Source organism: Paramacrobiotus metropolitanus, unplaced genomic scaffold (assembly GCF_019649055.1).
Source record: "Paramacrobiotus metropolitanus isolate TYO unplaced genomic scaffold, Prichtersi_v1.0 Parri_scaffold0000010, whole genome shotgun sequence".
Taxonomy (NCBI): Eukaryota; Metazoa; Tardigrada; class Eutardigrada; order Parachela; family Macrobiotidae; genus Paramacrobiotus; species Paramacrobiotus metropolitanus.
The window spans coordinates 1,492,600-1,508,097 of NW_026570230.1; the positions used below are offsets into that span (position 1 = coordinate 1,492,600).

The window sequence follows — 15,498 nt, forward strand, 5'->3', positions numbered from 1 at the left end:
ATTTGAAAATAGCAGCAACAGCTTTCTTCAGCAGGTTCACGTTTAATTCACAACTCCACGTCTGAGCAGATCATTCATTGCACATGCGGTAGTACAGTAGTACTGCAAGTAGACTATCACACTAGCGGTACCGATAGCGAAATACATCGGAACTACTCTGTATGTAGACATACTAGAGCAGTACATGTTAGTATGCACTGGCAAACCTGACGGAGAGTTGTAAAAATTACAGAGTTTTCATTTATATATTCTAACCATTTAAATGCACAATGCACTGCACACTCTCAATGCTTGCAGTTATGGCAGTCTATTCTTCCCTAGAATAACGATACGTGGAACCAGCCGGATTCCTGTAGCCTCCGTCAAAAAATACTGTCGTCGCGTTGATGAAGGGATTTTCAATGATAAAGCGCACCAGATCGGCGAACTCTTCCGGTGTACCCGGGCGCACCGGGAACATCATCGATCGCATAGATTCCCGAGCAATAACACCGGCTCCATCACGAAATAAAATGGGCGTCAACATGGGACCTAAAATCATACCTACTGAATCGTCGGGATACCGGTGACGTTCTTAATGCGAATATGATTGCGGATCGTACCACTGTAACATCTCTTTTTCAAACTTCTTGCTCGGAGATGCTTGCCTTTGCTTACCGTAAGTACATATATGCAAAGCGCACATCCGAGTCTTACCTGGTGCAATATCCACGACACGTATTCCAAACTCCGATAATTCGCGAGCCAGCGGCACGGTCATCCCGGCAATGGCCGCCTTCCCGGATGAATACGCAACATGCTCGGCCGGTGGATCAACCATGGTACGGCTGGAGACTGTGATGATGACAGCGGGTCCTTCTTTATTTTGTCGCGTCTGTGTTTCTCTCATCAGCGCCACGGACAAACGGATGACGTTGAACGTACCGAAAACGTTCACCTGTTTCAGCATATGCATATAATATGTATTGCACATATGCTATATATACTTAATTGAAATAAATAAGCACTTACGTTGTAGCATCTTATGAAATCTTCCATCGGGTGTGGTGTGTTCGTTTTGGCATCGTACGTTAGAATACCCGTTACCGGTATTCCAGCAGAGGTCACAACGCAGTCCAGCCGGTTGTGTTTGCTGCGGATTTCGTCGATCACTGCCGTTACTTGTTCCTCACTTGTAACCTTGTTGGCCAAGATTCACATCAACTGTAAGTAATGAGTTACCTAGCCGTTGATATTTGAAATTTAAATATTTTCTGCCCTGGCGTTAGAGGCAGTTTTTATATATTTATTTGTGCCAATTTGGACGTCGTCTTCAGTTCTTAATTACCAACAAACAGTTTTATGTCAGCGCCTAAAATAGTGGACAAAATATGACCACAAATGATTTCAGTGCACTTACATCCGCAGCCCGCAAACAAATGTTGTCCTTGTCTGTTGCCCATTTGGAAATGGCGTCGGGCAGATCGAGGACAAACACCGTTGCTCCTTTGCCTGCGAGAAATTCCGCGGCTCCTCTACCCAGACCGGAAGCACCACCGGTCACTATAGCTACGAAATCCTGCAACACGGTTATACGTGTACTGGTATTTTTACAAAAAAAAACAACAAAGAATGCAAGCATACGTATAGCACGGGGACGTGTCGATGGCACAAATAATATTACCTTTCCAATCGTATGCATTTTGGAAAATAGCCGTATATACGGCACCAAATCTCCTGAAAAACACCGGATCTTCTTTTTACATATAGCGACTTGATTCCAAGGTATTGTTGTGATTTTCAGTTACTCGCAGTTAGCCATAATCTTTTAAAAACGTAGACGCTGCTAATACCATCCGACTAGGCCAAAGTGACGATGTATTGCAGATTTACTACTATGGCAGACCATAAAACCAGGACAGCTGAATTTGGACTTCGAGCCCAGCTTGTTTTAAGCGCCTCGAGGATCTAGTAAATATTTCATGTGGAAACTGCCCAGTCACGCTATCGACCGTTTCTTACTAGGAAAACTGTTTAGTCGATAAGCTCCAGTGCAAAAACAAGTCATCTTCAGGGCACTGCTGTTCGTCTTATCGGAATAACAGAATTGCTATCGGCCTCTCAAGACCCAAAGGCGGAAGACAACAGAGCGAGTCCTAAATACTCGTACAACTACCTTACTATAGAGTGCGTACATAAGTATTTGAGTTTCGCGAACGTTTAACTGTACCAAATCTACCGATCTGGCGTTAACTGAGCTTAAATTTGGCTTTTTTCATGTCAGTTTAGCGTTCTAAACTACTCTGAAGTATAAAATGTTTCAATTTTACAAACGGCAATTCAATTTCGACGAACCAGCAATACAACGATCGATGCATGCTAAAAAAGTGTTTGATGCCAAACAATATCGACACTGACATTGTAAATGGTGTAGCAATTCCAACACCCCAAATAACCGGATCACTTATTGCAAAATATATATTAGGATAGTAGTCAGCTTTACTTCATAATATGTAACATTTCACTACTCCCACTTTATCATTTATGGGGTGCAAAACCGTTTTGTATTTGGTGCAAACATTCACAAGTGCTCCAAATCATGTATTGTGCTGTTTAAACCAAGCAGTAGTGGTAGAAGGTCTTCTTTAATAACCAGAACCACTAATATTTGGCGTTGCATCGGCAACAACCGTTGTTTTCGCATCTTCCTCCAGTCCCTTCACTATCTGCTGTACGCACTCTGGCACCGGTGTATCAAGCGGGCAGAACGGTTTATCGTCCGTATACATCTGCTTGGGGATATCATCGCGGGATTTGCAATACGGAGCGAAAATCGTATCTACTAGCTGATCGATCCGTTTTAGGACTGTGTCGGGCATTTGATCAGGACGAGCTCGGGTGCTGACAAAGATAATGGGCTCGACGCAGATTTCGGTAACGTAATTCGCCTTGGCACAGCTATAAACTATGCAGTAGGTGTTGTAGTTGCAGGCGGCCACCGTAAAATATGCAGGTTCTGCAAAGTACTAACACAATCTCACCGGCATTGTCATGACCTTTGAAATATACACCACTTTAAACAACGGAAGGATACTTACGAATCGCACAGTCCATGGAGATTTTATTATAATAACGGTAGCCATTGGCACCAGCAGTTCCTGGATAGAATTCAGAGGTGGCTGAACAAACTGCGTCAGAAGAATTCTCACAGGAATATGTCGTCAACAGCTGGTATTCGGCCGGTGTTGTAGAGAACGGAACAACTGTTTTACCCAAGCCTTTAATGGTCAACCGCCTGTTGGTCATCAGTGGTGCTCCGGGAAGCAACATCCGGTAAGTGTGCCATAAACCCTGCGTCTAACAACAAACAACATAATAGGCAAATTGTACCAATTTCTTATTGTTTACACATCTATAGAAATTCTACAGCTGCAAGCAAATTTGAATTGTAGCACATATATAAATGTATGATATATGCAGATTTACACAGACTGAAGTAAGCAGTAGCAAAAAGAAACTTCGTCGCAGTACGAGTAATTTAAGTAAACCTTTTCGGGCTGGTAGTTGTGCATTGGCGGAAGCTGAACAGGATAATCACCACATTTCCTGGTGTTGGTGTTTACTGTAGGAGGCGGTGGAAGGTACGCAGCAGCGTATAACGGTGTCTGATACGGAGGATACGCCGGCAGTTGGTTGTAATACTGAGCGCCGACCAAAGAAAATGAACCACCTGAAATTGCTTAAATTTGATTCAACATGCAAAAGCACACGTATATATAGAATTACCAAAAATCTTTTAAACATCTTTTAAACAGCAGCCGAAAAAACTCAGCATTCTTTGTAATCTCCCTTGCAACTTGCAAGCAAGTGTATTACCGATGGTTACGAACCAGTAAAGCAGCTCCATTTTTCTGCAAATGCAAGTTTCATACAGTGGATTTCTATACTAACTATTTCAGCTGGCCCAATCGATAATTATGTAATAAAGTAAGACTTGTGGTAATCAAAGATTGTTTGGGAGCTTTGTAGATGCATATTTTAGCCGCCTGGGCGATTGCATAACGGTTAACATCTCCATAACCATCTCCATAAAATAACTTTTTATGTAGCACTTGCAGCCAGTACGTTTATTTTGTACGCTAGCAAAAAACGATTGAAAAAAGAATGGAAAAAGCCAAACAGAAAACGAGATAGCAGAACAATAACTTCGATTTCAGTGTTTCAGTAGTACATTACATACAAAACACATACAGTGGAACCTCCCGACCCTGATCACACTCTCGGTAATCGGTACGGGGTTCCTTGATCAAGGTTTGGGGGCGTTTGGGGTTTAAATGGGAAATGGATATATTACATGTTATACGGCGTAGTTTATTAATTATGTAAAATTTATATATCCGAAAATAAATCAATTGACCGTTGCCCGTTACCACCCCTTGTTCAATGACTTCACCAAATTCGAATATTTCGTTCACTTCCGAAACACAACGTTTATCGGTTTCTTTGCCGCGATACTTGCTACTGGAAGTTCTGGAACCAACTAGAGCCAGTTCGAGTTTGTGTATCTGATTGGCTGGATCACTTTTGCCTCGAATTGACATGTATCTTGCGCCAGCGATATTTAATTAATTTAGGATGGGAATAATACTATTGGTGTTATCAATTACAAACCACTTCAGACAAACCAATAGTAAAATACTTATAAATGCGCTTTCTGGCACGTTTAGTACCCGACAACCGGGTACAATTATAAAAATTATTAAAAAAGTACGAGTACAAATTTTTCGGTCTCGAACCATATCGATCTACTTTGTAATAAGTAATAGCTATTATATGAATGGTGCAGATTGCAGAGTATCTACATTTTCTCATAGTTGCAGTACTGGCTCTACATTTTTATAGAGTAGTAAACAAGTTGAAACCTTTATACAATGTAGATTATGCAGTGCTTTAGTACTCATATGATAATTCCCACTAGAAGTATTTCAACTGATTATACTCGTATTAGTCAAGTATCCACAAATTGCAAGCATGTCTGGTAGCGTATACACCAACAATTAATTTTGGCCGCGTAGGGACAGGTCTTCAATAACCGGAGCCCTTTGCCGCTACATCCAAGGCAACCGGTACCACCGTGTTTTTCGCATCGTCCTCCAGTCCCTTGACTATCTGCTGTACGCATTCTGGTACAGGTGTATCCAGTGGGCAGAAAGGTTTGTCTTCCGTATATATCTGCTTGGGGATATCGTCGCGTGACTTGCAATACGGAGCGAAAATCATATCCACGACTTGGTCAATGCGTTTTAAAACTTTGTCGGCCATATGATCGGGGCGGGCCCGGGTGCTGACGAAAATAATGGGCTTGGTGCAGGTGTCGGTAACGTAGTTGGGTGCGGCACAGCTATAGGCGATGCAATATGTGTGGTACTTGCAGGCGACAACTGTGATATATGCCGGTTCTAAAAAAAAGCAGCACAATCGCACTGGCATCGCCATGACCTTTTCAACTAGAAATAGACGTGCTATATATAATATCAACGTAATACTCGTACCACAATACTTACGAATCGCACAGTCCATGGTGATTCTGTTAAAGTATCGGTAGCCGTTAGTACCAGCGATGCCTGGATAGAATTCTGAATTGCATGAACAAACTGCGTCAGTGTCATTATCACAGGAATATGTCGTTAGGAGTTGGTATTCGGCCGGTATTGTTGAGAATGGAACGACTGTTTTACCCAGACTTTGAATGGTCAGCTGCCGGTTGGTCATCACAGGGGCGCCGGGAAGTAGCACCCGGTAAGTGTGCCATATGCCATCTGTCTACGCACGCAAACTGACTACATTTTTATACGATTAACATATCGCCAGAAGTTCTGTAGGTAAGCGTGCAAGCAGGTTATTGCAAAGCCAAGGTTATTGCTTTTGAAATAGGTAAAACTCTGAAGTCAGAAGCTGCATAAAAAAGCGTCGCAGTAGCAACTTACCTTTTCGGGTTGAAAGTTCCGCATTGGCGGAAGTCGAACAGGATAATCACCACATTTTCTGGTGCTCGTGTTCGCTACAGGAGGCGGTTGAGGGTATGCGGCAGCATAGAACGGTGGCGGGTTATATGGAAGATGCGCTGGTAGTTGGTACTGCACTTGATTGTAATTCATTCTCAATTGGCCATTGACAAAAAATAATGCACCACCTGAAATTTACAGACGGGATTCAATATTCGGAATTGATGTAGATGTTTTCATTTAAACAGTAGTTTCGAAAACTGAGCAGTTTTCTAGGTTCTGTATTACCAATGGTTACGAACCAGTAAAACAGGTACATTTTCCTGCAAATCCAGATTTTATTAATCTTAATTTCTATTCTAAAAATTACAACTGCGTCAATTATGTAATGAGGCAGGCTTAAAATAGGTCCTAACCATCTAATGCGGCAATGCCCATAAAACATGCCGTAACCAAATTTTGTTTGGTAGCCTTTCAATGTGATGTTGCAGTCGTCTGTGCTGATAGTTGCATAACGCTTAATTATTCACCATTTTCAAAGAACACCCCCAACATTGATTAATGCTTGGAAGCCAATGCGTTTCTTCGTGTTTATTAGCAAAAACGTGATCAAAAAAGAAGATCAAAGGCCAAACAGAGAATTTGATAGTGTGGCGATGACTTTGATTTTACCATGTCTTCGATGGTTACATAAGAAACTGAAGATTGACTTTGCAAAGCTCAGTTAGCTACTTAAACAGGAATTAAGGCGATTGCAAACATAAATTGGGTATTTATTCAAAAAGGGATCGTGTACAATGTATGTACTGCTTAATTAATGCGCTATTATTCTAAATCTAAAGCAGTTGTGTCTGGTTGTAGCCTTCAACTTATGAATCGAAATTAACGACAGGTTTCTGATGAACGCTTCCTTTTACATATGTCTCGCAATCCAAGTATTACAACTTTTTTAACATTTTGTTAACTTCCACACACTGCTGGCCGTGCGCCCCAGTTATGCATAAACAGAGTAAAACATTGTGTGTTTAATTACTGCAACACCTACAACGTATCATTATATCATACAAGTAAGAGTTTTCACGTAAAACTAACTGGCCAACAAGCAACAAAAGAACTCCGAACGTCTCGTATAAAGACTGTGAGAATCCTGATCACTGTTCGAATCGTTGCCGGAGTTCCGCCTGCACTTCATCCTGCGTTTTGCCTTTAGTCTCCACAACCCTCAGCCGGGTGTAAACCACAAAGATGACCAAGAGTCCAGCGAACACGAGGAAAGTGTATTCTTCGATAGCCGTCTGCAAACAAATTTCATTATTCAGATTCATATTTAAACGCGTAGATTCGCGATTATAATTAGGATTGGAACACGGTTTGTTGCAGACATGTTGCGAGTCTTATGACCTCCCATTTAATTATTGTCGGAGCGCCTCTACGTACATATGCGCGCGTTTCACTAGCCTTACCGAAATTTTCTGCCACATAATCCTTTATGCAAAGCCCCTGATAAACTGTTGTAACTCACCTGAACGAAAGGGAAGGCAATAGCGATAATCAGACTACACAGCCAGTTGGTCCCCACAGCAATACTGTTGGCTGCCGCACGTGGTCCTTGCGTAAACAGTTCTGATACCAAAAACCATGGAATCGATCCTGCAAAAAAAATAATTATTTTAAACTTCGAATTTCAAATCGGCGACTTTCCAACAGATTTTATTTCCGTCACAAAAAAACTGCCTTGGGAAAACCTGATGTCTACGCTGGCAGGGGTAATTATTGTTATCAGGAAAACTCACCAGGTCCAGTGGCAAACATAATAACGTAAACAATCACGAATACGATGCTAAAATAAGCGAAGAAACCAAACGGATTGACCGCGGCGGGATTCCACACCGGTGCGACTCCGCTGTCCTGCAAGAATCAGGGTTTTTCGATAACAGCGGCTTCCGTGTGACCTTTGCAATTTTGTGCGGTCTATTCATCTATGGAAGTTCGTTTAAAAAAGTTTTTGCTAACGCGATAACATAATTTGTTAGTTTAATGTAGCCGTACTATATTCTTGACGCGCGTCAGATTTCCAGAGTTGAAAAATATTTTGGTCAAATTTATCATTGAGAGTGCAGAAGTAATATTCATTTATAATAATGTCATGATCAGCAGATGTCTATGTGAATCGTAAATTGCAGCCGGCTTACAAAGATCAGCATGGAACACGATAGAAGCACGCACGTAACCAACATCCCCGCATAACCGATCAACAAGAGAGTCCGTCGTCCGGCTTTCTCCACAAGGAAGACGGATACAACGGTCATACCGATGTTGACCACACCCATCCCGATCGTGGCGTACAGAGCCGATTGGGCGTCTAGTCCAGCAGAGCGGAAAATTTGTGTGGAATAGAACATTACCTAAGGTAGTAATCGTACAACGTTAGATATGTATACTACATAGTACATACGCATATTGTTACCATACAGCATACAGGTGCCACGAAAACTCATTTTTTTGTGCCAAAAATTGAGACATACCGCGTTGATTCCGGACATTTGTTGGCATACCATCAGCATGATGGCGATGAAAGTGATGCTGCGCAGGAATGGATCGGTGAAGAGATCTTTTACTCCCACTTTCGGCAGAGCTTTGGCCACTTTGTGTTCAGCTCGCATTTCGCTCATTTCATCCTCTACATCCGTGGTGCCGCGCAGACGCACCAGCGCTACCGGTAAAAATTAAAAGATCAATGCGCGTGTAACAGTACGATACCTCAGGTGTTGATCTATATGTAACAGTCAGTATATACCGGTATATGGAAATTTAAAAATTTTTAGAATATAAAATATTACTAAAAATCATCTGCATACAATTCTAAAGCGGCAAATCGATGTGTCTCAAACAATCTTATTCAGCGTTAAATACGAAGACTACTGACTCAAAATTCAAGTAGATAAGTATTATGCACTCATAATAGCAGTACCGGCACGGGCAGCCTCTTCGTCTTCTTTGCCCAAAAACAGCCATTTGGGACTTTCTGGACAAAATGGCAGTGTCAGCAGCTGAACAATGGAGGGTACGGCGGATACGGCAAATAAATAGGGCCATAGACTGCTGTTGCCCATGATGTAGGGTAGACCCAGGACCTGCGAAATCGATATGGCGATGGTCACGGTAAGTTGATGGACGCTACCCAGTGCGCCCTTTAGATGTGCCGGAGCAATCTCGCTGAAGTAGACGGCCGGGGTGCCCGAGTTCACGCCTAATGCAGTACGCGTGTCAATTGTTTCTTACCAATTAAGTCGTTGATGCACAATATATTTAGTTCTAATTTTCAGAGTAGTGTATGGCACTCACCCGAACTGACCCCGACGACGAAACGTGCCACAATGAGCACTTCATAGGATCCCACGGCTTGAGGTATGGACAACAGGACAACAGCAATCAGGCCCACGGCGTTATTTATAATCATTGTCATACGCCTACAAAAAATCGGTAGCTCAGCGTACGCTCGAGGCGCTACATATACCGTACACTGTATACAAAACAAACAGCAACAAAAAATATAAACTAATGTTACATAATTGTTTTCCGTTTCCAGTGGTGTATGCAAGTTACTGTACGTGTACGGTCATGCCGAAAACTGTGTACATAGCAATTATACCTCTTACGTATAGGTACACGGTACGTAAGTATTCTTGAACTTACGGGCCATAACGCGATATAAAAAACGATGTAGATAGCGCTCCAATAAGGCCACCGGCACAAAATATGGCTGTGATTAAGGCCCAGATCAAATTCAGCGTCCCGTTGTCGCTGAACATCGTAGCCTGTCCAGTAGGGTCCAACTTCTTACACCAGATGTCATCCGTCTGCCCATCCTTCTGACTGGGAACACCGCCGTTGGCAATACAAGTTGTGTCGCGAATCCATAGCCCAATAACCTGTTCGGATAGTAAAACTATCGTAGCCGTAAAAATGTCTTTTTACAGCTATCGTTTTCGCTCTGCTTCCTCAAAAACTATAGCTTTAAAATTTAACACAGTTTTCTTTTTGGTAGAACTATCATATAGCGGAAACAACAAACAAAACTGTGCGCAACTTTTTCGAAATATAACTGTCAGCCGCAAAAAAGTAAAAAGTCGGTATTTTTGTCTTTTATTTAAATATCGATTCTTCATTAGCCTTACAAAAGCAAAAACAGCGAATTTATCACACAAAACAAAGAACCCGTGCATTTATCGCACCTAGGAATTGTTTTACGATAAACATACTCGTAATACAATAGCCTACGAATAACAGTAACTGAAGACTACTATCAAGGTCACTTTGCTGCTGTTCATAAATGTTTTACTGTCGCTGATTCCTTCGCAGTCAGATGGCTAGTTTCTGACAATTTTTATGGCATGTTGAGAATAAACAGCATGCTTTACAGATAAATATCCATAATCCATGCACTTTCAAATTTTAAAGCTCAAAGAAAACGTAAGCGAGTTTTTTCAGTATCGATATGTATCGAGCGACGGTGTTTTGTATCGATATTTATAAATTTGAATATTGTTGTTAATACGTAATCCATGCCTCTCATGATTGCTTACAGTCTGCGGTGCATTGATGACTCCCAGATTATAACCAAATAAAAAAGACGATCCAAAGGCAGCGGCAAAAATGGAGAACGCCAACGTTCGTGTGAACTTCTACGCGAAGAAATGCAATCAATGAAGACACTTTGAACTAAAGTATACGTAGTCATAAATTCATGATGCAATCCGCCTTACTTGCTGCCGCATCATCGGCTTCTTCTCCATCCCCATCTCCACGGATTCCACCGTCATTTTTTGTTCCCACGATAGATAACACGGATGGGAAAAAAGCAAAACTTTCCTGATGGGTGTCAAGACGCACTAGTTTGCACTGCGCTCGCTTAACCCTAATGTTCTTCTTACGATAAACAACCGTTGCGCGATCTGCACAGTGGTTATCCGTCTTATAAAGCATGTCACGGTGACGGAGCATCTGCGACATCACGAGATGCCTGAACATGTACCACGCTGTGTGACTTCGTCATTATTACGAAGTGGCGGCCGAAGCGATAAAGCACTCCGGGTAGACAATAGCGCCGATAAGCGCTGTAGTGGAAAACGATACCGGCATTGTGGGGAAGGAACACAATGCCAGTGTTGTGTGGTAGTCGGCTCGATAAATTGCGATTACCGGTGGAACGGAAAACAGATACGATGGGATTCTACCGCAAAAGTGTCACTTCATAAGCTTACCTTAACGGAGCTCGTAACTGGATACTCCGATCGCAGTATTATTATACAGCATTTGCCGAGTTGTTTTGTGAAAACAATCTATTATGGGTGTTAAAGCGTATATTATTTTGTGCTAACATTTTTTATGGATGCGCTTGTATTTAATTAGTATTATTTCGGTTCCGTGATTGTACAGTACGTACTACAGTATTGCCACTGAAAAAATTACAATGAGTAGCATGATAGAATCGTAGCGCAGTGTCACTACATGCTCTTTCGAAGGTATTAGTGTGTAGTGATTTCTACTCGAACAATTATGTCACATAGTATGATCAACTTCAAAGGTAACAGTTATTAATTTTTCGTGAAGGTATGCGGAGCCTTCACCTTAATTTTTATCACCCGCCCGCTCGCAACGAAAAGTTCCCAAAGACCAGTGAATTTTTTATTCTTGTTCTGTGTTGCCGTGTTATTTTATACGCGGAATGCGCCACATGTTGCAGTAACACGCATCGAATACTGCCGGTTGCAACAAAAATGTTAACTCATAATATGCACCACGGGGTCAACTCAGTAACAAAAATATGACGTATGTGTCGATTTAATGCAAAGATGTAAACGGATATTTTGTCAGTGTAAAACCCCGGCAACAAGTGCTAGCTGGACAATACTGATGGGAACGTGCTCTTGCTTCAGTTGAAGTTGAGTACTACTGGGAAATGGTCACTCAGCTGCCGGGCCTGTAAAAAGTAATGTGTTAGCAATCCTGTTTCGAGCAAATCAGTCATTATTTCCGAAGTATTCGTTTTGCGTTCTTGAATATTGAACGGAGACTTTGTTGTTGTCTTTATACTTACTTCCGCGACTTTAATCTTGTACTTGTCGACAAAATCCAAAACTTTCACATCGACAAAACATTTGAATAGTTTGTCCTCCCGCACCACAGCTCTGAAAATATACTCGTACAGTTAAAATTAACGTACAGTACACTGGTTAATTCGTCGTAATTTGTACGACAGCTATAAATAAGTACAATAAACGAATGAATACCGATCAAATGTGCATTCGGAAGCCATGGATGCGGTGTCGGTGCCGGTTTTAATCATCCACTTGAACCTCTGGTCCGTAAACAATTTCACATTGGGCCACTCGGATTTGCGCACATACTGGCAGTCGCCGTTGTAATCACCCGTTACCATAACATTCTAACAAAAAAAACGCACTTGGAGCTGATGGAAAAATTCTAACTCGACGTTTTCTACATTAAAATTTATTTTTAGTATTGCTGAACAGGCAGTGTCAGGCACTGTTACGATGTGCCCGTTAATTGTGTAAGTACCTCTATATAACCTTTGTAAGCATGATCAAGCCGGCTCGTTTCGCCCGCCCGCGTTCCTAATTGTTTATCACATTTGTTCACAAAACGTTTGCCAAAGAAGATGAATTTTTCCTTATACTTTCTATGGCGCACGTCGTTAAAAATTCTGTACTAATTTTAAAAATTGACAAACAGCATGGACTTGAAAAGATTTCACAAATTACTGAGGTCAGATGTTCTGTTTCCGCCTAATCCACTACTTTTGCCTAAGGTTCATAATTATTATTCATCAGCTTTGCACGGCTGCCTCCTGTTGTATAGGATTTGAATTTTACCCGATCAAAATTCCAATTATTTCTATTTTTGTAATTTCCATTAAAAAGATATAATTTATTATATCATTATTACCTTCGTTCCAAACCTCTTTTCCGCCCAGTCGTATGATTTAACAAGTTCGTTCATTTCTTCCACGGCTTTCTCTGCAAGAATCACAAAGTAGCTATTACCTTCGTTTGACAGCAAATACGTAATTGGGTGATACTCTATTAAATGAACAAACAAGCCACTTACCAGGTTCTGTGTGGATGGTGCCCAGAACGATATCGGAAAAGCCTGATATACAAAAAAACAGCATTTGCTATGAAAAATATAGCGAAGTGGGTGTCAAAATTTCTCATCACGCACATGTATCCTTTTTGAGGATTTTGAATTTGGCAAAGTACGGATCACGACTATACACATCGTCCGGGTCGGGACAGATTTCGTTGTCCTGATGCTGCGCCACTTCCGTTCTATGCCGTGCAAAAAATTTATGCTCATCTGATTTTGACCGATAAAGCGCGATTTCTGTATTAATCTCTTAATTACCGGTATAAAAAGACATATTGCTCCTGCGAGGTACGCCCGACACGGTCGCTCACCGTGTAATTCCATGCTGATCCGGTATTTTTTGACAACGCTCTTACCAATCGATTCAGCACACCCAGCGTTGGATCAAAGTATTCTTGCAGCGCCAACAGGTCGCAGTTGGAGATTTGCTACGAAATGCATAGCGGTCGTAATTAACATGTATCCACCATGTACCTGTACATCCGTATGTACAGATTATTTAGAATGTACCTAATTATGTATCCATGAAAAAATTATTAACATGCCCCAGATTATGTACATGAATTCGAAAAGCCGCACCCGTTTTTGCCGTTTCGGTACAGTATTTAATTACCTCGATCATCATATGGATTTTTGGCTTGCCATATTTTTTCGGAAAATCATCTGAGTCGTCGTCGAATTTTTTGGGACCAAAGCGGAAAACGTTCCATGTGCAAATGCGCACCCCCTTTCCAGCGGGTATAGTGGGTTTGGCGACCGTAAACTTGTCGTCGGGCGCCGGTGTGGTGGTCTTTGTAGCGTGTACCCATCGCAAATGCGAATGTGTCCTACCGATACAAAAATGCGGATTACAGTTGTGTGTTCATAACCTGTTTCTGATGTTTTTCGTAGCACCAGATGGAATTAATAATCTTAATTTCGTAACGCACTTGATTTAAATAACCAACAAATTTTTCTGACAAATAAAAGTATACTACTGCCGCATTTTGCGGTACACAGGTGTGAATAAACTAGAAAAACAGAATAATCTAATTATAACGAGGGATTTTACGTTGAATTGCTCGATTCGGTGGTCCCGTTAACGGCCGTCTCCGTGGTGGACACCGACAGATCCGTGGAATTACCCGGCACGCTGTCGGTGGTGACTTCCGGTTGCACTGATCCGCTCTCCGTCGCATTCCCGGTTTCGATCGGGCTCAGCGTTATCATTTCCTCGTCAGTAGTCGCGGTGGAGTTAGCATCGATGGTTGTCACATCCAGGGTACTTTCGGTGACATTTCCCGGCTCTGTGGAGTTAAAACCCAATGTCGTCAATTCTTCGAAACCGCCATCGTCCGTGGAATTGCACGCCGCTGTCGCATTACCGGTATTGCATTCGGGAGTGGTTTCAGGGAACGTCGAGTTTTCCAGGTCGATATCCGAGGTCACCGTTGCGTTTTCGGCATCCAGGATCGACTCCGTGACGTTGAACCCGTCGCCGGTGGAGTTGGCGAAATTCGTTGTGTTGTCGAATTCCCCATCAGGAACTAGCGTTGCATTGTCGATGTCAATAGGAGATTCGGTGATATTAAAACCGGAAGTGGAATTTTCGAAGTTGGTTGAGTTGTCGAGTTCGAAATCAGCCGTTACCGTAGCGTTTTCAGTATCGATGGGAGACTCGGTGACGTTGAAACCCATAGTAGAATTTTCGAAACTGGTGCTGTTGTCGAATTCCCCATCAGGAATTAGCGTTGCGTTATCGACATCCACAGGTGATTCAGTGACATTGAATCCGGTGGTAGAGTTAGCGGATGAGGGCGTGGTCGGCTTGGGAACGGACTCTGTCGCGTTGCTTGTAACGTTTGCCGGTGATGCCGTGGTTGCATTCTCGGCGCTCGGTTTGGACGTGGTTGTTGCGTTACCAGGAGCAGCCGTTGAATTCGCAGATCCGACGGTCACGTTGAGCCCAGCAGTGGCATTCGCTTTCATCGGCGGCTGTTCGTGGAATTCATCTGACGGCTCCAGGGGACCGTCCAACGGAAGTCCGCGCGCCACCGAGAGAATTGCCACAACGGCACAGATCCACATGAAAGCGGCCATGGTGTTAATGGAAAAAGGTTACCGCGAAACGAACGTACTACATACACGGCCGGCACATGTACCGCTTTTATACAGTCGGTGGTGCCCTATCGAAAACGTGCTTCCTAGCTGAACTTGACCTTGACGATTCTGCTTGAGTCGGCAGTATTTCCGAAATTTATGAAACGGCATGGTTAACTGTAGCGAAACAATGTCGTTTTCCCAGTGTCACGCGGATGGCTCACTTGGGAAATTGTGCGAAGTGCTCGCAATTCGATACCAGTTT

General features: G+C 42.4%; 4 protein-coding genes across 5 annotated transcripts; all 4 read right to left on the reverse strand.

Annotated features, from left to right (window-relative positions):
* Nucleotides 1-36: 36 nt before the first annotated feature.
* LOC129583377 (3-hydroxyacyl-CoA dehydrogenase type-2-like) lies at nt 37-1,877 on the reverse strand. The gene is made up of 6 exons (XM_055475155.1): nt 1,788-1,877; nt 1,664-1,732; nt 1,400-1,558; nt 1,012-1,179; nt 697-937; nt 37-531 (listed from the first exon to the last, which is right to left on the reverse strand). Exons 2-6 carry the CDS (start codon nt 1,679-1,681, stop codon nt 308-310), a joined length of 810 nt encoding a protein of 269 aa, XP_055331130.1. The 5' UTR covers nt 1,682-1,732; nt 1,788-1,877; the 3' UTR covers nt 37-307.
* A 604-nt stretch (nt 1,878-2,481) lies between these two features.
* Nucleotides 2,482-6,440, reverse strand: LOC129583476 (uncharacterized). Its single transcript, XM_055475271.1, has 7 exons — nt 6,273-6,440; nt 5,967-6,172; nt 5,544-5,802; nt 5,073-5,438; nt 3,528-3,718; nt 3,078-3,336; nt 2,482-2,995 (listed from the first exon to the last, which is right to left on the reverse strand). Exons 1-7 carry the CDS (start codon nt 6,427-6,429, stop codon nt 2,625-2,627), a joined length of 1,809 nt encoding a protein of 602 aa, XP_055331246.1. The 5' UTR covers nt 6,430-6,440; the 3' UTR covers nt 2,482-2,624.
* Nucleotides 6,441-6,922: 482 nt separating this feature from the next.
* LOC129583298 (solute carrier family 2, facilitated glucose transporter member 1-like) lies at nt 6,923-10,920 on the reverse strand. Its single transcript, XM_055475059.1, has 10 exons — nt 10,751-10,920; nt 10,571-10,669; nt 9,681-9,916; nt 9,330-9,454; nt 8,956-9,234; nt 8,510-8,697; nt 8,177-8,389; nt 7,778-7,892; nt 7,507-7,634; nt 6,923-7,279 (listed from the first exon to the last, which is right to left on the reverse strand). The coding sequence occupies exons 1-10, from the start codon at nt 10,805-10,807 to the stop codon at nt 7,136-7,138; spliced, it is 1,584 nt and encodes a 527-aa protein (XP_055331034.1). The 5' UTR covers nt 10,808-10,920; the 3' UTR covers nt 6,923-7,135.
* Nucleotides 10,921-11,564: 644 nt separating this feature from the next.
* On the reverse strand, nt 11,565-15,282 carry LOC129583241 (mucin-2-like). Of its 2 annotated transcripts, XM_055474962.1 has the most exons (10): nt 14,519-15,282; nt 14,206-14,440; nt 13,768-13,981; nt 13,413-13,582; nt 13,230-13,336; nt 13,116-13,157; nt 12,954-13,024; nt 12,278-12,432; nt 12,085-12,175; nt 11,565-11,967 (listed from the first exon to the last, which is right to left on the reverse strand). In XM_055474962.1, the coding sequence occupies exons 1-10, from the start codon at nt 15,231-15,233 to the stop codon at nt 11,920-11,922; spliced, it is 1,848 nt and encodes a 615-aa protein (XP_055330937.1). In that variant the 5' UTR covers nt 15,234-15,282; the 3' UTR covers nt 11,565-11,919. The 2 variants fall into 2 exon arrangements, with proteins under 2 accessions (XP_055330937.1, XP_055330936.1); XM_055474961.1 differs by having other exon boundaries at nt 14,206-15,282.
* Nucleotides 15,283-15,498: the final 216 nt, after the last annotated feature.

Excerpts from the sequence above, each read along its gene's own strand:
- LOC129583377 (XM_055475155.1), bottom strand. Across the intron at positions 1,180-1,399 it reads TTTGTTTGCGGGCTGCGGAT|GTTACAAGTGAGGAACAAGT; the intron begins GTAAGTGCACTG and ends TTGGCCAACAAG. Across the intron at positions 532-696 it reads TGTCGTGGATATTGCACCAG|GTCCCATGTTGACGCCCATT; the intron begins GTAAGACTCGGA and ends GTATGATTTTAG.
- LOC129583476 (XM_055475271.1), bottom strand. The coding sequence starts at position 6,429 with ATGTTTTATGGGCATTGCCGCATTAGATGGTTAGGACCTATTTTAAGC. Across the intron at positions 5,803-5,966 it reads GGAACTTTCAACCCGAAAAG|ACAGATGGCATATGGCACAC; the intron begins GTAAGTTGCTAC and ends TTGCGTGCGTAG. Across the intron at positions 3,719-5,072 it reads TGTAGCGGCAAAGGGCTCCG|CAATTTCAGGTGGTTCATTT; the intron begins GTTATTGAAGAC and ends ATCAAATTTAAG.
- LOC129583298 (XM_055475059.1), bottom strand. The coding sequence starts at position 10,807 with ATGACGGTGGAATCCGTGGAGATGGGGATGGAGAAGAAGCCGATGATG. Across the intron at positions 7,893-8,176 it reads CGTGTTCCATGCTGATCTTT|GACAGCGGAGTCGCACCGGT; the intron begins GTAAGCCGGCTG and ends TGATTCTTGCAG. Across the intron at positions 7,635-7,777 it reads TATGTTTGCCACTGGACCTG|GATCGATTCCATGGTTTTTG; the intron begins GTGAGTTTTCCT and ends TTTTTTTTGCAG.
- LOC129583241 (XM_055474961.1), bottom strand. The coding sequence starts at position 15,233 with ATGGCCGCTTTCATGTGGATCTGTGCCGTTGTGGCAATTCTCTCGGTG. Across the intron at positions 13,583-13,767 it reads AAATCCATATGATGATCGAG|CAAATCTCCAACTGCGACCT; the intron begins GTAATTAAATAC and ends TGCATTTCGTAG. Across the intron at positions 13,337-13,412 it reads CAATATGTCTTTTTATACCG|AACGGAAGTGGCGCAGCATC; the intron begins GTAATTAAGAGA and ends TGCACGGCATAG.